The sequence below is a fragment of the Mercenaria mercenaria genome, chromosome 10 (genome assembly GCF_021730395.1).
Source record: "Mercenaria mercenaria strain notata chromosome 10, MADL_Memer_1, whole genome shotgun sequence".
Taxonomy (NCBI): Eukaryota; Metazoa; Mollusca; class Bivalvia; order Venerida; family Veneridae; genus Mercenaria; species Mercenaria mercenaria.
This window is the reverse complement of record NC_069370.1, coordinates 24,838,932-24,864,288: the sequence shown is the minus strand read 5'-3', so window position 1 is coordinate 24,864,288 and position 25,357 is coordinate 24,838,932. Positions and strand designations below refer to the sequence as shown.

Below are 25,357 nucleotides of genomic sequence, written 5' to 3'. Positions count from 1 at the left end.
TATCATCAAGGTGAACAATCTCACTAATTTTCATGAAGATCTCATGAAAAATATGGCCTCTAGAGAGGTCACAAGGTTTTTCTATTTTTATACCTACTGGCCTAGTTTTTGATTGAACATTACCCAGTTTCTAAACTGACCTAGATATCATCAAGGTGAACATTCAGATCCATTTTTATGAAAATCCATTGAAAAATATGGCCTCTAGAGAGGTCAAAAGATTTTTCTTATTTTAGACCTACTGACCTAGTTTTTGACTGCAGTTGACCCAATTTCAAACTTGACCTAGATATCATCAAGATGAACATTCAGACCAACTTTCATACAGATCCCATGAAAAGTATGGCCTCTAGAGAGGTCACAAGGTTTTTTTATTATTTGACCTACTGACCTAGTTTTTTAAGGCACATGACCCATTTCAAACTTGACCTAGATATCATCAAGGTGAATATTCTGACCAATTTACATGAAGATCCATTCAAGGGTATGGCCTCTAGAGAGGTCACAAGGTTTTTCTATTTCAAGACCTACTGACCTAGTTTTTGATCGCAGTTGACCCAGTTTCAAACTTGACCTATATATCATCAAGATGAACATTCTGACTGACTTTCATACAGATCCTATGAAAAATATGGCCTCTAGAGAGGTCACAACATTTTTTCATTATTTGACCTAATGACCTACTTTTTGAAGGCACGTGACCCACTTTCAAACATGACCTAGATATCATCAAGATGAACATTCTGACCAATTTTTATGGAGATCCATTCACAAGTATGGCCTCTAGAGAGGTGACAAGGTTTTTCTATTTTTAGACCTACTGACCTAGTTTTTGACCGCACATGACCCTGTTTCGAACTTGACCTAGATATCATCAAGATGAACATTCAGACCAACTTTCATACAGATCCCATGAAAAAAATTGCCTCTAGAGAGGTCACAAGGTTTTTCTATTATTTGACCTACTGACCTAGTTTTTGATGGCACGTGACCCACTTTCGAATTTGACCTAGATATCATCAAGGTGAACATTCTGACCAATTTTCATGAAGATCTCATGAAATATATGGCCTCTAGAGAGGTCACAAGGTTTTTCTATTTTTAGACCTACTGACCTAGTTTTTGACCGCACGGGACCCAGTTTCAAACTTGACCTAGATATCATCAAGATGAACATTCAGACCAACTTTCATACAGATCCAATGAAAAATATGGCCTTTAGAGAGGTCACAAGGTTTTTCTATTATCTGACCTACTGACCTAGTTTTTGAAGGCATGTGACCCAGTTTCGAACTTGACCTAGATATCATCAAGGTGAACCTTCTGACCAAGTTTCATGAAGATCTCATGAAATATATGGCCTCTAGAGAGGTCACAAGGTTTTTCTATTTTTAGACCTACTGACCTTGTTTTTCATGGCACGTGACCCAGTTTCGAACTTGACCTAGACATCATCAAGATGAACATTCTCACCAATTTTCATGAAGATCTTGTGAAATATATGGCCTCTAGAGAGGTCACAAGGTTTTTCTATTTCTAGACCTACTGACCTAGTTTTTGTCGGCACGTGACCCAGTTTCGAACTTGACCTAGATATCATCAAGATGAACATTCTGACCAACTTTTATAAAGATCCCACAAAAAATGTGACCTCTAAAGTGGTCACAAGCAAAAGTTTACGGACGCACGGACGACGGACACCGCGCGATCACAAAAGCTCACCTTGTCACTTTGTGACAGGTGAGCTAAAAATGTCTATCATTATGGAGGTCTCAGTGGGTGCATAAATTAATGAAGTTGTTCGAAAGTGTCAAAAATGTCTGTCATCATTATGGAGATCTCAGGAGGTGCAGATGTAAGTGAAGTTGTTCTGAAGTGTCAAAGATGTCTGTCATCATTATGGAGATCTCAAAGAGTGCATCTATAAGTGAATTGTTCCAAAGTGTCAAAAATGTCTGTCATCATTATGGAGATCTTAAGGAGTGCAGAAATTAGTGAAGTTGTTCTCAAGTGTTAAAAATGTCTGTCATCATTATGGAGATCTCAGCGAGTGCAGATATTAGTTAAGTTGTTTTAAAGTGTCAAAGATGTCTGTCATCATTATGGAGATCTCAGAGAGTGCAGATATTAGTGGAGTTGTTTTAAAGTGTCAAAGATGTCTGTCATCATTATGGAGACCTCAGAGAGTGCAGATATTAGTGAAGTTGCTCTGAAGTGTCAAAGATGTCTGTCATCATTATGGAGTTCTCAAGGAGTGTAAACATTAGTGAAGTTATTTTAAAGTGTCAAAGATGTATGTCATCATTATTGAGTTCTTAAGGAGTGTAGACATTAGTGAAGTTGTTTTAAAGTGTCAAGATGTCTGTCATCATTATGGAGATCTCAGAGAGTGCAGATACTTGTGAAGTTGTTCTGAAGTGTCAAAGTTGTCTGTCATCATTATGGAGATCTCAATGAGTGCAGACATTAGTGAAGTTGTTCTGAAGTGTCAAAGATGTCTGTCATCATTACGGAGATCTCAGCGAGTGCAGATACTAGAGAAGTTGGTCTGAATTGTCAAAGATGTCTGTCATCATTATGGAGATCTTAGCGAATGCAGATACTATTGAAGTTGGTCTGAATTGTCAAAGATGTCTGTCATCATTATGGAGATCTCAGGGAGTGCAGTTATCAGTGAAGTTGTTCTGAAGTGTCAAAGATGTCTGACTTCAGTAAAGATGTCTGTCATCATTATGAAGATCTCAGCAAGTGCAGTTATCAGTGAAGTTGTTCTGATGTCTGACATCATTATGGAGATATAAGGGGAAGCAGGTATTAGTGAAGTTGTTCTAAAGTTGAAATGAAAAATCTAGCATGCAGAAGTTCTCTGTGAACATTATATGTGCAAATGATCAGATGTAAAACCTTTACACAAATTCATAACAATACCAAAGTTTGATTGACCACCTTTAAATTGGCTTCCATTATGAAAGTGTGTAAAAATCCTACAACTTTATTTTCAATTATCAAATTTTAATAGTAAAAGCCCTGTAAAAGCATGTAATTTACCTGTAGCCATGCAAAAACCACTGTATAGTCCAAGAGTAAACAGTACTTGTGCTGTAGTGGAATCCATTATAGAAGTGCAAATCAGTCCCTCAGATTATTTAACACATGTCAACAACTTTCAGCTGTACCTGTAAAATAGTGGAAGTCTTTCATACTTAAGAAGTTTAACAAGAGGGTCATGATGACCCTGGATCGCTCACCTGAGTAATATCAGCCACATGTTTCAAATGGCAAGCTGATGCTTAAATATTAAGAAGGTAGGTCAGTAGGTCACATTCGTGGTAACTGAAAGTCAGTTTTAAGATTGGTGTGTAAAACTGTACATGTCATCCAAATTTCAAGGCTGTATCTTAAACAAGAGGGCCATGATGGCCCTGTATCGCTCACCTGAGTACCATTGCTCAAAATGATATGATCAAGTTTTGACATAGAGCACACAGGCATATACATTTTAACAAGATTTGAACAAATTTTGTAGAGGGCCACTAGGCAATGCTACATGTCAAATATCTAAGACCTAGGCCTTCTGGTTTATTTTTAGAAAATTTTGAAGATTTTTCTATGTACAATCAAGTAACCCCATGGGGCGGGGTCAATTTGACCCCGGGGGTCATGATTTGAATAAATTTTGTAGAAGTCTACTAGGCAATGCTACATGTCAAATATCTAAGATCTAGGCCTTCTGGTTTATTTTGAGAAAATTTTTGAAGATTTTCCTATGTAAAATCAAGTGACCCCTGGGGCGGGGTCAATCTTGACCCCGGGGGTCATGATTTGAATAAATTTTGTAGAGGTTCACTACGCAATGCTACATGTCAAATATCTAGAAAAATTTTGAAGATTTTCCTATGTAAAATCAATTGACACCTGGGGCGGGGTCAAGATCGGGGGTCATGATTTGAACAAATTTTGTAGAGGTCCACTAGGCAATGCTACATGTCAAATATCTAAGCTCTTGGCTTTCTGGTTTATTTTTAGAAAATATTTGAAGATTTTCCTATGTAAAATCAAGTGACCCCTGGGGCGGGGTCAATTTTGACCCCGGGGTATGATTTGAACAACTTTAGTAGATGTCCACTAGGCAATGCTACATGTCAAGTATCTAAGCTCTAGGGCTTCTGGTTTTTGAGAAGAAGATTTTTTAAGATTTTCCATGTAAAATCAAGTGACCCCTGGGGCGGGGGTCAATTTTGATCCTGGGGTCATGATTTGAACATAGTTGGTAGAGGTCCACTAGGCAATGCTTCATACCAATTATCTATGCTCTAGGGCTTCTGGTTTTTGAGAAGAAGATTTTTTAAGATTTTCCTATGTAAAATCAAGTGACCCCTGGGGCGGGGTCAATTTTGACCCCGGGGTCATGATTTGAATAAATTTGGTACAGGTCCATTAGGCAATGCTTCACACCAAATATCTAAGCTCTAGGGCTTCTGGTTTTTGAGGAGAAGATTTTTTAAGTTTTTCCTTTCGGTTGCCATGGCAACCAGAATTCTGCATGGAATTCAATTCTTTGAACAATTTTGAAAGGAGGCCACCTAAGAATTGTGAAGTTTGGTGAAATTCTGCCCAGTGGTTTTCAAGAAGAAGATTTTTTTACAAATTGTTGACGCACGACGGACGACGGACATCAAGCGGTCACAATAGCTCACCTTGTCACTTCGTGACAGGTGAGCTAAAAACAAGAAAGTAGGTCAGTAGGTTAAGGTCACAGTCAAGTGACATCATATTACTTGGGGTCATCAGGTAATTAAAATTAAACAGTCTTGGAAATAGGATCAGATGATTTTTAAAGTATTTTTCCTATATAACTCACATAATAACTAAGTGACCCCAGGGCGGGACCTCTTTTAATCCCAGGGGCATAATTTGAACAATTTTGGTAGAGGACTACTAGACAATGCATCATACCAAACATCAAAAGCCTAGGTCGTATGGTTTCAGACAAGAAGATTTTTAAAGCTTTTTCCTATATAAGTCTATATAAAACTTGGGACCCCAAGGGCAGGGCCTCTTTTCACCCAAGGGGTACAATTTGAACAATTTTGGTTGAGGACTATAAGACAATGCTACAACCAAATATCAAAGGTCTAAATGTTGTGGTTTCAGACAAGAAGATTTTTAAACTTTTTTTCCTATTATAAGTCTATGTAAAACTTGGGACCCCAAGGGCGGGGCCAAATTTGACCCTAGGGGGATAATTTGAACAATCTTGTTAGAGGACCACTAGATGATGCTACATACTAAATATCAAAGCCCTAGGCCATGTGGTTTTGTACAAGAAGATTTTCAAAGTTTTCTCTATATAAGTCTATATAAACCATGTGACCCCCAGGGCGGGGCCATATTTGACCCTAGGGGAATAATTTGAACAATTTTGGTAGAGGACCACTAGATGATGCTACACACCAGATATCAAAGCCCTAGGCCCTGTTGTTTTGGACAAGAAGATTTTTAAAGTTTTTCCTTTCGGTTGCCATGGCAACCAGAGTTCTGCATGGAATTCAATTCTTTGAATACTTTTGAAAAGGGGGCACCCAAGGATCATTCCTGTGAAGTTTGGTGTAATTCTGCCCAGATGTTTGCAAGAAGAAGATTTTTTTAGAAATTGTTGACGCACGACACACAACGCATGACGGACATCAAGCGGTCACAATTATTATAGCTCTCCTTGTCACTTCGTGACAGGTGAGCTAAAAATGCTGCATCTAATTGTTTCTGGGAGATTTCCGTAATGTGAATAGTTATCATCTTTGCACAATAAATACAAGTATTACTAGTGATTTTTCTGTGGTACAGTGCAGCCTCTGTAGAGCAACACCTGTTGGGAGATACAAATATTGACTGTTATGTAGAGGTTGTTGTTCTGGAGAGGAAAATTTCATTGCATTTTTAAACTTAAGGAAATTTTGATGATGTTGTTATAGAGAGGTTTTAACTGAAGGGAGGGCCGCTCTTGAGAGGTTGTATTGTACTTGAAGCTTGGCTACCAACCTAGAACTCCTATACAGGCAAGTTATATTCAGATATCTCTAGGTCAACTGGCATATTTTTTACACAATCTCGCAAGGCAAACATATGTTTTTGAAAACACAAAATATGACATCAGACTTCCCTTCAACTTTTCCTGGCAGAAAAGAAAATGAAAGTACACAGGCTAAACTTGAAAACCTGCAAACAAATGTTGCATTTGTATTGGTCTTTGTTTTAAACTGGACATTTGGGCGACTTTTAGAAAAGTGTATTACAATAACCGTATCTGGATATAAAATTCTGGATTCCCAGAATACGTTCTATTTGAAGTGTTTAACTTAATTTAGACTGTAACAGTTGTAAGTTTAAATCTTTGTCTTATTTCATTTAATGAAGTGGAAACTTAAAGTGCTGAAATTATCTTCTGTATGTTACACACCTATAAATTTATAAATAAAGTGTGTTCTGAAATTCTAACAAGTAAAATACACAATAGTTCTTAAGATGTTTTTGTAACAGAAATCATTTCAAGCTTTTATTTCTTTAACACATAGATATTGTTATTTAATATATAATGACAAAATAATATTATAAGATTCTTTCACCGGTTGTAGGTGCAGATGGGAATTTCTGGTCTTGAGGGTAACTGTTTAGGCAGTAACGAGACTCCAGCCGACAATGCACCATACTGTATATCTAAAAATAGAACTATATATCATGTTACTATTTCTAGAAGTTACACATTTTTACCACAAAGTGAACATTTTCTTTCACATTCATTCATTGTTCAATGTTATAATGTATTCCTTTCTCAAAAGGTAAAGAATGATTCATAATTCTAAATTTGCAAAGAGTTTTAGCTAAATTGTATGGCAAAATATCCAAATACTTTTCAAAACAATGTTCTTTTTATACATGCAATATACAAGGCATTTAGAAGAGATGTCAATAGAGTTATTCCAATTTTGTACAAAGTGATCTTGCAATCTAGTCTTAACCAGTCAGGGGTGTAAAATTCCACTCGCCCGCTCGCATTGGCGAGTTAAAGTCTGAGTAGGACGAGTGGACCTCGCTGTATACTCGACCGACCGGGCGAGTGGTTTTTTACGTCCTTACTTTACCAAAATTCAGAAATTACAACTCTAAAACGTCAACAAACTTTGAGATGGTTCAGTTGCTACCTGGATTGACTGGAATTTACCCGCGAATCGTAAAGATATCAAAACGTCATGCTGGTAATTTTCCATTCCACAAGCACGTGCGGCCTATCGTATATTAAATATCTAATTTACACCGACACGTACACAAAAACCGTGCGTAGTGCATTCATTTTTTAACATTTTCGCTTCAAGTTTTCAACACCTCTTGAGAAATAATACTATTTGAAATCTATAATAATTTTAATAAGATATCGACAGAAATATAGGCAAAATTCTATAAAAACGGTCGAATTTTCATATAATCATTTGTAAAAATTCAAACAGCGCGATCTTAGTTACTTATTTCTTTCTAAAAGTAAACAAGTGAATGAAGTATTGCCATGCAATACAAAGTCCCCTACTGGAAGGCACCTAATTTTCTCTTCTGCAGTATAACATAATGAACTGATACCTGTCAATGATGTATGAACAATATTGTACTATATATACAATAAAATATAACAAAGCACTTGGATTAAAATTTGCATATATAAAAACGTTCAGTTGTTTTCATTTGGAATTTTTTTTTGGCCGTTTATACAAAAAGTTATCATAAAAGATATTTATAGTAACAACAAAGTGAAATAAACCCTAAAAAAAAAAAAAAAAAAAAAAAAAATCTATAAAATATAAGTCCACGAGAAACTCTTTACCAGTAGAGATAGATCAAAATACACCTAAAATTTGGATGTACCGTGCATGTTGTACCACAGAAAAGTGGTCTCAATTTTTCCCTATGGCCAGAAATAAAAAAGTTACAATATAATCTATTTATAGTAACAACAATGGGACATAATTCTAAAAAAAAGTGTGCCTCATAGTGGTGAAGATTTCTGCCAAGTTACATCAAAATCCCTCCATGCATGAAGAAGATATGCTCCAGACAAAGTCATTCTTGAATTTGACCTTTAACCTCTAAGTATGACCTTGACCTTAGACCTAGAGCCGGGGCTTTGCGCACAACATCTTGTCTCATCCAGGGAAATGTTTGTGCCAACTGATATTCAAATCCTGTTTTGCATGACAAAGTTATACACCGGACAGGAAAAAAATCCTATTGACCTTTGATCTCAAAGTGTGACCTTGACCTTTAAGCTAGGGTTCTAGGTGTTGCGCATGACAAGTCGTCTCATCATGGGGAACATTTATGCCAAGTAATATTGTAATCCCTTGATGGATGACAAAGTTCTGGACCGGATAGGAAAAAAACCCTATTGACCTTTGGCCTCCAATTGTGACCTTGACCTTTGAGCTAGGGGTCCGGATTTTGCGCATGACATGCTGCGTCATCATTAGGCACATTTGTGCTAAGTAATATCAAAATCCCTTCATGGATGTCAGAGTTATGGACCGGACAGGAAAAAAGCCCTATTGACATTTGACCCCCAATGGTGACCTTGAACTTTGAGCAAGGGCTCTGGCATTTGCGCAGGACATGTTGTCTCATCATGGGGAACATCTGTGCTAAGTAATATTGAAATCCCTTAATGAATGACAGAGTTATGGACCGGACAGGAAACAGACCCTGTTCAATGCCATGTTAACATTTGACTGCTAAGTGTGACCTTGACCTTTGAGCTAGGGGTCTGAAAGTTGTGCACGACACATCGTCTTATTATGAGGTACAATTGTGCCAATTGACATTAAAATCCCTTCATAGATGGGAGAATTATGGACCGGACAGGAAAAAAGCCCTGTTGACCTTTGACCTCAAATTGTGACCTTGACCTTTGAGCTAGGGGTGCAGGTTTTGCGCATGACACGTCGTCTCATCATGGGGAACATTTGTGCCAAGTAATATTAAAATCCCTTCATGGATGAAAGAGTTATGGACCGGACACAAAACAGACCCTGTTCATGCCATGTTAACATTTGACTGCTAAGTGTGACCTTGACCTTTGAGCTAGGGGTCTCAAAGTTGTGCATGACATATCATCTTATTATGAGGTACAATTGTGCCAAGTGATATTAAAATCCCTTCATGGATGGGAGAGTTATGGACCGGACAGGAAAAAAGCCCTGTTGACCTTTGACCTCCAATTGTGACCTTGACCTTTAAGCTAGGGGTCCGGGTTTTGCGCATGACACGTCGTCTCATCATGGGGAACATTTGTGCCAAGTAATATTAAAATCCCTTCATGGATAAAAGAGTTATGGACCGGACACGAAATTGCGGACGGACGGAATGACAGAATGACGGAAAAGCGCATTCCTATAGTCCCCGAAACTGGTTTTCAACCAGTAGGGGACTAATAAATGATGAATACTCTGGGCATAAAATTCAGACTTTTGACCAGAAAGAACAAAAAACAGAATAAAAAAAATCGTAAATAATGAAAAAGCGGCAGTAATTACAATACATGGAGTAAAACGATTTTTGGCAAACAGATTTCTTTTAGTGCGGCAGAATAGGTTACGTGACCTCGTGAACGTAAATAGAAATGCGATTTTAAAATAAAGCAATGTGATGTCATTGGGGTTTTTAATAAGTTTTAAATGAATCTTTGTAAATGTATTTTTTGACCAACAACTTAAAAGTTTTTTTGTCAAACAATAATGTAAATTCCTTCAGGGCAAATAGGTCAAAGAGGTAGGATATCCACTATAGTAACTATCGTTTGAGACATTTACCTTTTATACGGGATATAGCACATTCGCTTTTGATAACAAATTAAAGAAGAAACTTTTTATTGATTTCTATTTCTATTTCTCAGCAATTTTAAGAACCGATGCGGTACGATCAGACAGTGATGTGTCACATGGCGCGAAAACATGACGTAATGCCATGACAATCTCGAGCAAAAATACCGCTTTGATCTCCACTTCAGATGTCTGACACACTTCTTTTAGCTCTTTGAGGGGGTGTAAATTGATCATGAAAACAAGGTCAATTACTTAGTTTATCAACTGAATAATTACCGATAATCTTTAACGTTTTTTCCCTCTCTTTCAACACGGGGTGGATGGACGATGATTTATTGTGCCCAATTTTTTAGACACTTTTCAAAATAAATATTTTTCGGGAAATAATACTATTATACATAATACTCCTTTCATAAAAGTGACAGTATTAAAAGTGTCAATTATTAGGGCGAGTGGCTGTTCACTAAGGGCGAGTAGATATTACTGGCTACTAGTCCTGCAGGGCGAGTGGTGTGAAATTTTTTTTTACACCCCTGCCAGTGATTTTAAATGTTTCAAGTTTGTGACATTTTGATAAATAAAATATTCAGACAATCCAAGCTCATCAAGATTAGTCTTAACAAAAGATATCCAAGGAGAAGTAAGTATATTGCTATTATCTTACCAATTTTATCATCTTTAGCATTTAATAATTTGCTCCAATAACATAATACTCAAGGTAGAGGTATTGGCATAATACCTAACTCACCGTAAACCATACAATTTGGTGTGGATGGTTTCAAGTTCAAGATGAATTTACAAATTTTTTAATGAAACTGTTCTAATACCTTAACATTGTCAACACCCCATGCCTCACTTCCATACAACAAAATTGGTGCAATCATGGTATGAAATAAATGTAACTGCACAGAAATAGTAAGACTGAGTTTATGGGATTTCTGAATAACTGAAAATACGGCTCGTCTTGCCTGTTCCACAAGTTTTGCTTTGGCTTTAGAAAAAATGCCATTATAATTATAAGTATACCAAGGTACGAAAAATCCTCAAAGATTTCCAGTCTTTTGTCATTAGAGAAAAAGTAGCAAAAGACACTGAAGCCATACCCTCAAATTTTGCTGACATATACTGAGTTAGATCATTCAAAAATATTGAAAACAAGATCGGCGATAAATTTTCACCTTGACACACTCAAGTTTGACTACTGAAAATATAGCTGACAAGTTTTCCCGGTGTTCCTTGTTGGGATTATCTGCTGCATCTGCACGCAAATGTTCAGTGCTGATGGACTTGAGGGTAACGAGTTTCCAGCCGAGTTACCACCTAAACAGTAACCCGAGAGCAGGATATTCCCATCTGCACCTATAACCAGTGGCAGAATGTTTTTCTTGCATACCAATATCAAAATAATTAATAACAAGTGCTGTCGGAGGACAGCAACGCTCGACTATTCAACAGCCTTGTCGCTTGAATGAATACGAAGTTGTTGAAAAAGGGGCATAATTTACTTAAAAAGTAAAATAGGGTTATGGAATCTGCATAGTGCTTATCAGCTCATGACAGTGGACAAGTGTATGAAGTTTCAATCCATTTCCATTAGTGGGTACTGACATACCAGCTTACATATAAGAATTTAACCCAAAACTCCTAAGTAGAAAAAGGGGCATAATTTTGTAAAATGCGAAGTTGAGTTATTGACCCTTTGCACTGCATGTCATATCATGACAGTGAACCAGTGTGTGAAGTTTCAATCCTTTCACATTAGTGGATACTGAGATACCAGCTTACATACAAAAACTTAACCAAAAATTTTTATGTTGAAAAAGGGGCATAATTTTGTAAAAAAGCAAAATAAAGTTATGGGACCTGCTTTGTTAATGTCAGATCATGACAGTGAACAAGTGTGTCAAGTTTCAATCCATTCCCATTAGTGAGTACTGAGATACCAGCTTACACACAAAGCCTTAACCAAAAAATTCTAAGTCGAAAAAGGGGCATAATTTTGTAAAAAAGCAAAATAGAGTTATGGAACCTGTGCCATGTAAGTCAGTTTATCACAGTAAATAAGTGTGTGAAGTTTCAATCCATTCCCACAAGTGGTTACTGACATACCAGCTTACATACAAAACCTTAACCAAAAATTTCTAAGTCAAAAAAGGGGCATAATTTTGCAAAAAAGCAAAACAGAGTTATGGAACCTTTGCAATGTAAGTCAGTTTATCACAGTGAATAAGTGTGTGAAGTTTCAATCCATTCCCACAAGTGGTTGCTGAGATACCAGCTTACATACAAAAACTTAACCAAATCGGGACGCGAACGCCGACGCATGGGCGAGTCCAATAGCTCTACTATTCTATGAATAGTCGAGCTAAAAATAAAACCAATTGGATGGCTTTCTTTTTAGAACTTTCTCTTATAGCAGAGTATTTAAACAAAGCACGGGAGAGCAACGTCCGTAGACAGCAAAGACGTCATGACAAATAACAATGTCTGGTTCCAGTTTTGTTTTATCAGTTGCAGCGTAACGTTATGAATTTTTGATAAAATAATGCATTTTGAATTGACAAAAATAGTATCAGGAACAAAGAGGAACTGTCAAGGTATTGGACTTTTATTCCTTTTTTGAAATAAAATATAAATAACTGTATAAATCTTCTACATATATGTAGTTCGTAATACGTCATTTAAAGCACGAGAGTCATCTTACACCCCGGGGTGTAAGATGGATTTTTCCAGCACCGGTAAAAATACTGGAAATCCCCGTCTGGTATGCAAGAATACAAAAATATATGCACGCAATGATCTACCAAATTGCGTAGTTCAACATGCTCTATATGGCGTGGACAAATCACTTTTGATGATAGATGATGATGATGAATGGTAGTTGTTTAGAAATCAATAAAAAAAAATGTTGATGCTGTATGAGTTTTTATTTCTTCTAGCTTTGTCCTAATTCATTCAAATGGAACATACTCATGGACTTGATTAACTGGAAATTTAACAGTAACTGACTTATGTTCTACAGGAGGCATGACCTGAAAGTAAACATACATGTACAAACACATGTGAAGTAACAATCATCTTTGATTGATTTATTTCAGTATATAAAACACATGGAATGGTACAACACAAAATTGAAACAAATTTCAAATATCATATTATACAATGTCTAGAAATTAAAACATAATTATTGAAAGACAATTAAGAAACATTACTAACTTAAAATACCAAAAACTGCAGAAAAAAATGTACCAGGACATGTATTCATATACCCAGGATGACACAAACAAGAGGGCCAAGATGGCCCTAGGTCGCTCACCTGAGAAACACACCATAACAGTGTGAACATGTTTGGCCTCGTGATTTCATGGAAACAAATATTCTGGCCAATTTTCATTAGGATTGGACCAAAAATGTGATCTCTTAAGTTTAAACAAGTATTTTCTTTGATATGACCTAGTGACCTAGATTTTGACCCCAGATGACCCATATTCGAACTCCACCTAGATTTCATCAAGGCCGTCATTCTGACCAAATTTTATGAAAATCAGTTGGAAAAAACAGCTTCTATCGCATACACAAGGTTTTTCTTTGATTTGACCTAGTGACCTAGATTTTGACCCAAGATGACCCATATTTGAACACCACCTAGATTTCATCAAGGCAATCATTCTGACCAAATTTCATGAAGATCGTATGAAAAATACAGCCTCTATCGCATACACATTGTTTTTTCTCTGATTTGACCTAGTGACCTAGTTTTTGAACCCAGATGATCCACATTCAAATTCGACCTAGATTCTATCAAGGCAATCGTTCTGACCAAATTTCATGAAGATCAATTGAAAAATACAGCCTCTATCGCATACACAAGGCTTTTATTTGATTTGACCTAGTGACCTAGTTTTTGACCCCAGATGATCCATATTCGAACTTGACCTAGATTTCAACATGACAATCATTCTGACCAAAATTCATGAAGATCAATTGAAAAATACAGCCTCTATCGTTACACAAGGGTTTTCCTTGATTTGACCTAGTGACCTAGTTTTTAAACCCAGATGACCCATTTTCGAAAGCTGCCTAGATTTCATCAGGGTAATCATTCTGACCAATTTTCATGAAGATCAATTGAAAAATACAGCCTCTATCGCATACACAAAGTTTTTCTTTGATTTGACCTAGTGACCTAGTTTTTGATCCCAGATGATCCATTTTCAAACTCAGCCTAGATTTCATCAAGGTAATCATTCTGACCAAATTTCATGAAGATCAGTTGAAAAATACAGCCTCTATCGCATACACAAGTTAAATGTTGACAGACAGACGTCAGACGCCGGACATCGAGCGATCAGAAAAACTCACCTGAGCATTGCTTAGGTGAGCTAAAAACGTGATTTAGAGTTATTTGTTCTACTCTTCTTGTGACAGGTAACCAGCCCAACTGTAAGAAGTGTTCTGTATCAATAATGACTTCTTTGATCAAGTCTAAGGACAAACCTAATGATCTTGTTTTGAGTAACCTATTCTTCAGACTCTTGAGAAATGCCATAGTACCATACAGAGCAGGCATAGTCAAAGTGACATTGGATCAAGGACATGACTAACATTTTCTTAGTGTACAATGATAAAAACTTTTGCTTTCTGTATAGAAACCTAAGTCTTGCATTTGCTTTTTTAATGACTGATGTAACCATGGTCTCATAACTCAAACATTGATCCAATATAGCACCCAAATATTTAACAGAATTGATGTGCTTAATCACTGTACCATTACATACCTAGGATTCTGTTTTTCCTAGGTGCAATGACAATTTGTTGACTAACTCGTTCAAGATCCTGGGTTAACAAATGCTCAATTTCTGTTTTACATTTGCCAGACACTAAAATGGCAGAGTCATCTGCATACAATAAAAGTTTGTTATTTACAACACCTGCCATGACATTTACATAAATTAAAAACAGTAGAGGCCCAAGTATGGAGCCTTGAGGCACACCACATGTGATATTTACAGATGACGAAAGAATGCCAGATATGATTGAAACCATCTGATAACATACGGACTAAAACCTATCATTTTGAGTTTGTCTAAAAGAATAGCATGGTCAACTGTATCAAAAGCTTTCTGCAAATCAAGCAGAATCATGTCAACATAATTACCTTTATCTAAATTAAACCTTATATAGTCAGACAGATGTATTAAACATGTATCTGTTGAAAAAGAACTTCTAAAACCTGATTGAAACTCGTATAGTAAATTCTGTTTACTCAAATAATTTTCAAGTTGGTCATATACAATTCTTTCAAATATTTTAGAAATAATACATAAAACTGATACAGGTCTGTAGTTTCCTACCTCAGTTTTAACACTCTTTTTAAAGTAAAGGTGGATATTGTAATCATAGGCAACATTAAAAATCCAGTATGCCCATGGGCAGAATGACGAGTCCACCAGCTGTCCAGTGTGACCTTGACCTTAAAACTAGGGACCTGGTTCTTGCGAATGACACTCAGACGACGTCTCATAATGGTGACCATTCATGCCAAGTTAAAACAAAATCCTAACTGGAGCACTGAAACATGTTATCAAGTCTTCCATTTTTCAAAGCGGAGGCAGTGGTTTAGTGGTAACACTAACTACGAAACCAGGGATCTTGAGTTCGAGTCCCACTCCTCCAACTAAAAGTTAACACGGGGATAAGAGTCCCATGTATGGGTGCTTTACACCTGACACACTAAAGAACCAGGAAAGCTTCTGGAATTGGAGCATCTTCTGTATCTTGCACTATACTCTGACTAAAACAGGGTTTTCACTTGACCCAATTTTTTTTCCGCCACAAAATATCGAAGTTAACGACACATAGGGGGAGGGGGCGTCCAGTGGGTGTATTCTCCAACACACTGTGCATGTTGCAACAATTTGTCATTTTTACAGTTTTTTCATTATTTGATTGTAAAACTCTTATTGGGGGATGGGGGAGAGGGGTAGGAGGCTCTCCCCTTGGAAATGTTTGAAATACAGGCATGAAATGAAGGCCTCTGGTGCATTTTTATGTTCAAAATTTGAGATTATGGATAGGTTAGCACCCTTTTGATGGGGGGGGGCGGGCGAAATACAGGCATGAAATGGTGGCCTCTGGTGCATCTTTAGGTCCAAAATTTTGAGGTAAAGGAGGGGTTAGTACCCTCTTTATGAGTGGGGGAGTCAGAGGGTTTTCCCCCTGGAAAAATTATAAAATACAGGTATGGAATGGTGGCCTCTGGTGTGTTTCTTGGTCTAAATTTAGAGAAAATATTATTATTATTCCTTTGCCAAAATAGCAGGGTACTTCTCAGCAAAAAAATATATAAAATTTATGATTCTCTGACAATAATTAGCCTTAGGCTACATGTCAAGTCTACAGGGGTTTTATGGACCCTTATCAGACTGGACCAGACAGGATCTTGTATATTGGGGATTAAAAAGTCTGGTATTGGGGGGGGGGGGGTGGGTCAGTTTTCTTTGCCTTTAATACAGAGAAATACACATTATAAAAAATACATTTACGGCAAAAACTTTTTTTGCCAATTTTTTATTTTTTTGGCCATTGGCGACTTTGGGGAATTGCAGCGGAAACCCTGTAAAATTACTAGCAGTCTTCTGGAAGAGTCACCCATATGGGTCACCAGTGTAGACTATAAATATGCTGACATACAAACAAACAAACTATTATTTTTCGCAATAATAGTCTGCAGTTAAGAACCTGACTTAATAATATAACCTACAAATGTTGAAGCGTTTATAGAAACAGGTGGTCAATGTTTGACAATTTATTATATAAGTAGGGCATTACCATTTAACTGCCCAAAAAAATAATTTTAAAGGACTATGATCTGGCCAACTTTGCTAGGAAAATAATGTACTGAAGCAGCTGTTTCGAACTAACAATTATGGAAATCAAGCAGCTAATAAAGGTATTAAATAACTTTTGAACTATCTACCTGCATTTACTGCCACCCTTTCTAGTCAGTCTTATAGTTAGGACAATGTATATGTTACTACTTACTGCTTCAACAATACACCTATATGACCAGTGCGTTTACAATTCCAAATGCACTCAAACGGCTGTGAAGTTACATAAAAGTATACCAGAGGACAGAACGCTCGTTTGGCTACGACTGTTTATATATGAGACATCTTCACAAGAGTTACAACCAGTTTGTTAAGAATAGTTGAGCTAAAAAATCATTGTTACCCTTGGACAGCATGACTGTGTTGTAATGCAAGATGACGACATTGGCTATTTACATTGTAGGGGACTAACATGCACATTTTTGGCGAAAAAAGATTTCCCTAAAAAATCCATGAAAAATAAGTACTCTCAATGTGACTAGTGGTACAAACTTACTGACATAAGATTTTTGCAAGATATTCTTATACATAACCAAAAATATTGTGCACAAGGTAGTTATCCGTTGCAATGCTTTTGAAATAATGCAGAAAATTTACATTCTTCTTGCATTTTTACCAAAACCTAACTTTTAATTCCCACCACTTTATCATTTTTCAGTTTCACATATATACATTCTATTTACAGGTACAAACATTGGAACTTCTTGCAGATCATTAAAGAATGGCTAGTGTGATTCATGGATTTGCTATAAGTTTCAATGTGGTTTATACCCATCTAAATGCACATAAATTAGCATTTAATTCTTAAATGAAATTATATCACAACATGAGCTCATAGAACACAAAATGCCCAGCTCCCCCCCCCCACCCCCATCCACCCTTGATACATTCAGTAACTGCACAAGGAACAGAAATTTTCAGGTCGTTGTAACCTTGCCCTTTGACCTACTGACCTCAAAATCAGTAAGGGTCATTTGCATCCAATCCCCAAGTAAGTTTCGTGATCCTAGGTCCAAGCGTTCTCAAGATATCATCTGGAAATGATATAACTGTTCCTGGCCACTCTGACCTTGACCTTTGACCTACTGACCTCAAAATCATTAGGGGTCATCTGTTGGTCATGATCAACTTCACTATTAGGTTTCATGATCCTAGGCCCAAGCGTTCTCAATTTATTGTCCAGAAATGGCTTAACTGTTCTGGGTCACTGTGACCTTGACCTTTGACCTCAAAATCAACATGGGTCATCTGCTGGTAATGATCAACCTCCCTATTAAGCTCTGTGATCCTAGGCCCAAGCTTTCTCAAGCAATCGTCCAGAAACTGTTTAACTGTTCCAGGTCATTGTGACCTTGACCTTTGACTTCAAAATAAATAGGGGTCATCTGCTGGTCATGACCAACCTCCCTATCAAATTTAATGATCCTAGGCCCAAGCATTCTTGAGTAATCACCCGGAAACCGTTTCACTGTTCCTGGTCACTGTGACCTTGACCCTTGACCTACTTACCTCAAAGTTGAACTTGAACTTAATATTTTATGTTGTTACACATGTGTACCAAAATTTATGATCCTAAGCCCAGGCATTCTCAAGTTATCATCCTGAAACTGTTTAACTGTTCCAGGTCATTGTGACCTTGACCTCTAAGTAGAACTTGACCTGTATTTTATGATGTTACACCTGTGTACCAAAATTTTTCATCCTTGGACCAAGCCTTCTTAAAAGTTATCATGCAGAAACTGTTTAACTGTTCCAGGTCAATGTGACCTTGACCTTTGATCTACTGACCTTAAAGTCGAACTTGACCTGTATTTTATAGGAAGTGTCTAGCCGTCCGGTAACCGGACGCCTAGCCTGCGTTCTAGTCGTCCGGTTACCGGACAGCTAGCAAATCATCAGGGGATTTTCTAGTCGTCCGGTAATTGATTTCTTAATGAATAAGTAATGATTTTATATAGTTTTAAATGTTATTTACTTAAAATATCAATACTTATCTGATTTTTCAGTCGATTAAACACAAGAGATCGTGTTTGTTTACAAATTTGTTGATATTCTATTTTTAGAAATGATAAAACATTGATCGCCGAACGTCCATATGCTATTTTGTAAAAAGTGATGTTTTTTTCTAACGGCCTAAACTTTAATTATTAAAACACAAACTTTTTGAAGAATGGAAAGCTTAAAAAAAGCAATTCATTCATTAATTTTGAATATAATTATTTCAAAATAAAATGGATTAATTATGAACGCTTAACTATTGACCATATCGACATTAAGGATAAATCCCGTTTTCCGGTTTTTCTTAAAGTTTTGAACATCACGCTGCCGCTTTTGAAATTAGATGTCATTTAAAACAGTTATTCATTAAAAAATACTTGAGTACTAAATATGAAAATTGAAAGTACTTCAAAACTGTTTTAATTTTGAAAAATCCAGTGAAAAAGTTGTTAAAATTTAAAAATTCTGATCCCATAAAAGCCTCCAGATGAACAGATTTTAGTAAGAGACGCCACGTCGATCTCGCCATTATTAAGTTTGGCAAACTTCCATTTTATCGGCTGAATAATGCAGTGATTTATTGTAAATGTTTATAGTATGTATTTACACAAAATTTTGTTTGCAGATAAGTATAGATATCTTAAGTAAATAACATTAAAACTATATAAAATCATGTCTTATTCATTAGGAAATCAGTTACCGGACGACTAGAAAATCCCCTGAGGATTTGCTAGCCGTCCGGTAACGGACGACTAGAACGCAGGCTAGGCGTCCGGTTACCGGACGGCTAGACACTTCCTATTTTATAATGTTACACCCAGGGTTCTCACTAGCAATTTCAAGTTGCAGTCCTGGGACTCCCAAAGCTGAAAAAGTTGCAGTCCCAACTACTGACTAGACTGACGGACAGACTTAAATGTTTCGTCAAAACACAGGCCTCTATGTTACTTGTCAAATTAAGTGTAGGCCCACAGACATTCTGTAAACACAATTCTTCACACAAATATTGTTAAGGTGTGGTAAAAAGGTAAAGATAAAATAGGTCACATGTAGTCAAAATTTAATGTAAGAAAAAATCACCCCTGGACAACATCCCCCTCCCCTCACCCCCACATCCCTGCTGTTTCTGATCTTCCTGGACAAAATCCCCAGTGAAGTTGTCAAGTTGGACAAAATCCCCCTTGTGAAAATATCAAGTTGCCCAAAAATCGCTCCTGATAATTTTTTCTTTACATTTTTATTTCAGAATGGAAACGTATATAAACATACGGTGAAAACAAAATATATAAAAAATTACTACTTTTATTCTAATACTCTTTAAGAGCACAACGTGTCTAAAATACAAGAATGCACAGTATGTCTATGATCAACATATTAATAAATGCTTCCTCAAATAACATCAGCGATTTTGCAGAAAAATAATCACGTTACTAAGACCGGCATCGACAGCATCTTAAAATGACTCGGACATTCATAATTAAGCCTAATTATCATTTTTTAAAAAAGATTCTAAAAAGTTCTTTAAAATTGGTAATTAGTACGTGAGAAAACAATCGGAGTTACTTCAAACACTACGTAATCCGTCGTTAGCAATTAGAAATTGTCACCCATGCAATCACACCGACAATCACATGTATTCGAGTTGATCCGTCTCGCGGTGAAGTAGAAACGGGCAACGCTGATTGGCTATACGCGGCTATCGGTGACAAGCGAGTAACTCCGCCCACATATTTTGCTCTCAAGTCAAACCTTGTGTATTCGCAATTTATGTAATCAATTATTGAATTAATTTTCACTGCGTCTCACTGCAGAAACGTGCGTCCGGGGACTCCCGAGCTGCAATAAACACGCGTATACCGGGACCAATTATGCGCACAGGGACGCCGATTTCGGCGATTCCGAGAACCCTGGAACTTACACCTGTGTTAGTGTGTATCTAAATTTATTTAAATCTGTTAAGCCTTTCAGGAGTCCTTGTCCAGAAACAATGAAAACCAACGTACTGACCAACAACAGATAAGCTCATTCCTATATTTCCCCTCAAACTTTGTCCGTGGGATATAATAATCAATCTTCAAAATATTTGTCTTGTCTGTTGTGAGTTTCATCACCCCATTTGAGCCTCAAAATCCATTGAATGTTTTACGTCTGACTGAGTTTTTATTCCATTTTCAGATGACAAATGGGGTGAAGATTAATTGGGGAAAATTTTTGTGCTGATTTTCATAAAACGGCAAAGGAAAAACCCCGATTTCTGTCCGGTGTCTCACGAACAGAACAATGAAAGTTTTAGTCGAACAGTCAGCATCTGACACGGAGCCACTAAGGTTTGGTGTCCCGCAGGGTTCTTGTGCCGGACCTGTGATCTTTACCCTGTATATATCGGCTCTTAACCGAGTGGTGCAGAAATATCCAGCTGATCTCTATGGATACGTGGACGACCACAAGATTGCGTTAAAAATTCAAGCGGGAAATTCTCAAAATGAGACAACTGTTCTTCAGCAACTAGACAGTTGTCTAAATGAAATCATAAAATGGATGACAACCTTCAAACTGAAAATGAATCAGTCTAAAACTGAAATTATTATGTATGGAACAAGACAACAGTTAGCGAATTTGGACATCACAAGTGTAAACGTTGGTGGGTGTGACGTAAAATGCGTCGATCACGTCAGAGACCTAGGTGTAACTATGACCAATACACTCAACTTTGACCATCACATTCAGAAAAAGTGTCAGATAGCTCATGTACAGTTACGAAACCTTAGGGCTATACGGAAACATCTCACACAGAAGTCAACTGAATCATTAGTGCATGGATTGGTTCATTCTCACATTGACTTCTGCAACAGTTTATTTACAGAAATTCCAGCCTACCAAATCAATAAACTACAGCGAGTCCAAAATCATGCCGCTAGAGTAGTCAAAAATGCTTCCTATGAAAAACCAAGTACCGAACTTCTGAAAGAATTACACTGGCTTCCAGTTAAGCCTAGAGTCATGTTCAAAGTTTTAGTAATAGTCTTCCGTGTCATCAATGGTACAGCTCCAGTATATCTGAGGGAAATGTTTGTACCTACTCGACAACGATACAGACTTCGCTCACAAAGTGACACTAACTTTAACATCCCTAGACGGTGAACAAAACTAGCAGACAGATCTATGGCAGTCGTTGGTCCCAAATGGTGGAACGATCTGCCTAGCTATCTGAAAAACATTCAGTCTGAAGCCAGCTTTAGATCAAAACTGAAAACACATTTGTTTAGGCAGTTTTATGAACAATGAGTGTAGTCTTGTTAAAATACAAAATATTCAGAAGTGGTGTAAAATAGTATTTATATATGTCCAAATCTTTAAATCTAAGTTCTAGAATCCTGTTCATATTTTGTATGTATATATGTTAAATGTGGGTAATGTAATTGTAAAGCGCAATAGAATATTTTATAATTTTTGCGCTATATAAATGCCATGTATTTGTATTTATTTGTATTTTGTGACTATACTATCCGAACACTACACGACCTGAAATAATCAAGGTAGCAGTTGGTAGTTTCCAGCCACAGATTCGAATTGGCCAGGGTCAAAATCTGTCATTAGAGATAAAACCTTGAAGTGAAGGCTGTTTTGATGTTTGAAATATTTGTTGATGTGAGTTTGTGATTAACAAGTTTAAGAATGGTATGTTGCAGAAATTCTGGCAGATGCGAATGTAAGCTTGATGGCATCATTTTCATATAACTGCTTGAAATGCATATATACCACTATCAGCATTGAGCGTCTCGTGAACTGTCCAAATGTCATATAGGCCTCACACAGTTGAAAATAGTGAAAAAAGTAATCGGTAGACAGGTATTTTTGTCCAGCTCTGCAAGTAATACTTGAAACTGAGTACAGAATGCAAGTGGCCATTTGGCTCTATCATTTCCCCTAACATTTTAAGGCCAGTTGGAGATATGGCTAATTTGGGCTGAAATGTCATGTATTTTCGCGGGCTGAAATTATCTTTCAGGTGGCTTGTGGATTTAAAAATCTATGCTTTGTATGAAGTTTACTATGTATTTTATTTCTTTTTCAAGTAAGATGTAAACCGGTATCTTTTTATTTTCAGGTCTGCATCTCGTAAGATATCGGAAGCCGTCTGACTTGGCCACATCGCTCGGAAGTCCGAAGTACTAGAAAAAACCGCCATCTGCTACCTTAAGACACTTGTCAATTTTGTAAGTACTATTTCATGCTTTCTTTTGTGTTGTTCAAGCTCTCCAGTATGTGTTATTTAAAAATCCGAGCTGAATGGATTCATAACATAGACAGATGTTGTTTGATATGGTAGAAGTTAAGGGGAGGTAACTCTGATTTTTACCGGGTAAGTAAATCTTATTTTTGTTTGTAGTGTAGGGTTTTCTTAAATTTCTAGCGGGAAACACATTTCTTTTGTATTTATATCAAATTTAAAGGAAGAAGGACTATTTAAAGGAAGTATAGGTGCAACTTTTTGGCATTTTGTAAATACATGGCTGTTTCACAAGGCTCGGAACTGGATTTTGTGGTGATATTTCTTTCGAAGATATTTCTCGAGTGGCAGGTATGATTTTAGTTCTTACAAATTTCTATTGTGGCTTTATCGGTGTCAGGACATGACGACAGAAGAAAAGTGTAGAGAGTGGATACATCTTGGGTGCATTTAAGGTCCTGGAGTGAGGTAACATTTGCAGATATTTGTTTTTAATTAAGAGAAGATATGGTTTCTCGGAGATGTACTGGGAGACTGCTCGAATTCGTTAAAATAGGTAAGTTTGGCAACAACAACAACAACAACAACAACAACAAAAGTGCATTGTAAAATATTTATTTAAAGCTATTTTTATACTTACTGTATGTAAGGTAATATGAAAAAGTACTTGTAAACAGGGGCGGCTTTTCCTGAGCTTGCGGACTTGAAGTACAGTTAGTCTTGGGTAAGTAAGCTGTGCTGCTTTTAATTCTGTTCCTCAAGTATGCAGGGCTGTGCACAATGCTAATACAGTACATTTATGGCCATCATGTAATAGTAGGTAAGTCTTTTTTTAATGTCAGAAAGATAGATGCAGTAAGAAATATGTGTGTAAAAAAGGGGCCAAAACCACAATATTGTAGACATTGTTTGGACATGTGCAATTTGCAAGAAGAACAAAGCATTGTTTAAATATTGGTAAGATTTTATTTGTCATAGATCATTTTCTTAGAATCAGGTGCCAGACAGTCCATGGAGATGCATGTCTTGGTCCTTAAGGTAGCAGTTGGTAGTTTCCAGCCACAGATTCGAATTGGCCAGGGTCAAAATCTGTCATTAGAGATAAAACCTTGAAGTGAAGGCTGTTTTGATGTTTGAAATATTTGTTGATGTGAGTTTGTGATTAACAAGTTTAAGAATGGTATGTTGCAGAAATTCTGGCAGATGCGAATGTAAGCTTGATGGCATCATTTTCATATAACTGCTTGAAATGCATATATACCACTATCAGCATTGAGCGTCTCGTGAACTGTCAAATGTCATATAGGCCTCACACAGTTGAAAATAGTGAAAAAAGTAATCGGTAGACAGGTATTTTTGTCCAGCTCTGCAAGTAATACTTGAAACTGAGTACAGAATGCAAGTGGCCATTTGGCTCTATCATTTCCCCTAACATTTTAAGGCCAGTTGGAGATATGGCTAATTTGGGCTGAAATGTCATGTATTTTCGCGGGCTGAAATTATCTTTCAGGTGGCTTGTGGATTTAAAAATCTATGCTTTGTATGAAGTTTACTATGTATTTTATTTCTTTTTCAAGTAAGATGTAAACCGGTATCTTTTTATTTTCAGGTCTGCATCTCGTAAGATATCGGAAGCCGTCTGACTTGGCCACATCGCTCGGAAGTCCGAAGTACTAGAAAAAACCGCCATCTGCTACCCAATAGCTCAATATTTTTATATCAAGACAGAAACTTAGCAAAAAAATGTCATGCCCTATTTATCTTTTGAGCTGTTAATTGTTTACCATTCCAATTTCCGCAGACTTTGTGAAATTCCCAATTTTACCTTCCTTTCGTTTTCGTTGAGTTGAGTCACAGCCTAAAACTTGGCCGATTGATCGCTTCGTCGGTATCGTCTACTTCCGGTAGGAGCTCTCAGGTAATAACACTCAGGTATGTTTATGAATTATGTATATGTCTATGTTTTAAGGTGGTTACGCGAGAAAATTTCTCGGACCACGTGAACCAAAACGCTTGGTGGCTTCAATGAAATCATTCAGTTCGTTGTTGAGTGCCTGACGCCATTCTTTGTTGGGGTCATTTTCATCAATGGTTAGGAAGGGCTTCTCACTGAAGACTGATATACCTGTCAAGAGAAACATCTCTTTCTTTGCCTTTTCTCTTGCACTGTTGTATATTGGACATTCACATAAAAAGTGCTCTACTGTCTCACGACTTCCACATTCGCAGTATGGACAGTCAGTCAAACCAACTTTGTAATTGACGTCTTTCAAGCAGTAACCACTCTGTAGTGCCAATATGCTTCTTTGATGCGGTAGACCATCAAAGTTCACTTTGTTACGTTTGACTTTCTGTTGATACTGGAAAAGAGTTCGCCC

At 37.0% G+C, this 25,357-nt stretch overlaps 1 protein-coding gene across 2 annotated transcripts in view; it reads right to left on the bottom strand.

Annotated features, from left to right (window-relative positions):
• LOC123560873 (uncharacterized) overlaps positions 1-24,848 on the bottom strand; it is a 73,554-nt gene extending 48,706 nt beyond the window's left edge. Inside the window, exons 1-3 of one of the 2 annotated variants that reach the window (XM_053552537.1) lie at positions 24,764-24,825; positions 6,624-6,714; positions 3,049-3,176 (exon numbers count right to left, since the gene is read on the bottom strand). In XM_053552537.1, the coding sequence (XP_053408512.1) occupies positions 3,049-3,115 (67 nt within the window). In that variant the 5' untranslated portion in view covers positions 3,116-3,176; positions 6,624-6,714; positions 24,764-24,825. Of the gene's footprint in view, positions 1-3,048; positions 3,177-6,623; positions 6,715-24,763 lie in introns of both variants that reach the window. The other variant, XM_053552539.1, reaches the window with a different exon arrangement.
• Positions 24,849-25,357: the final 509 nt, after the last annotated feature.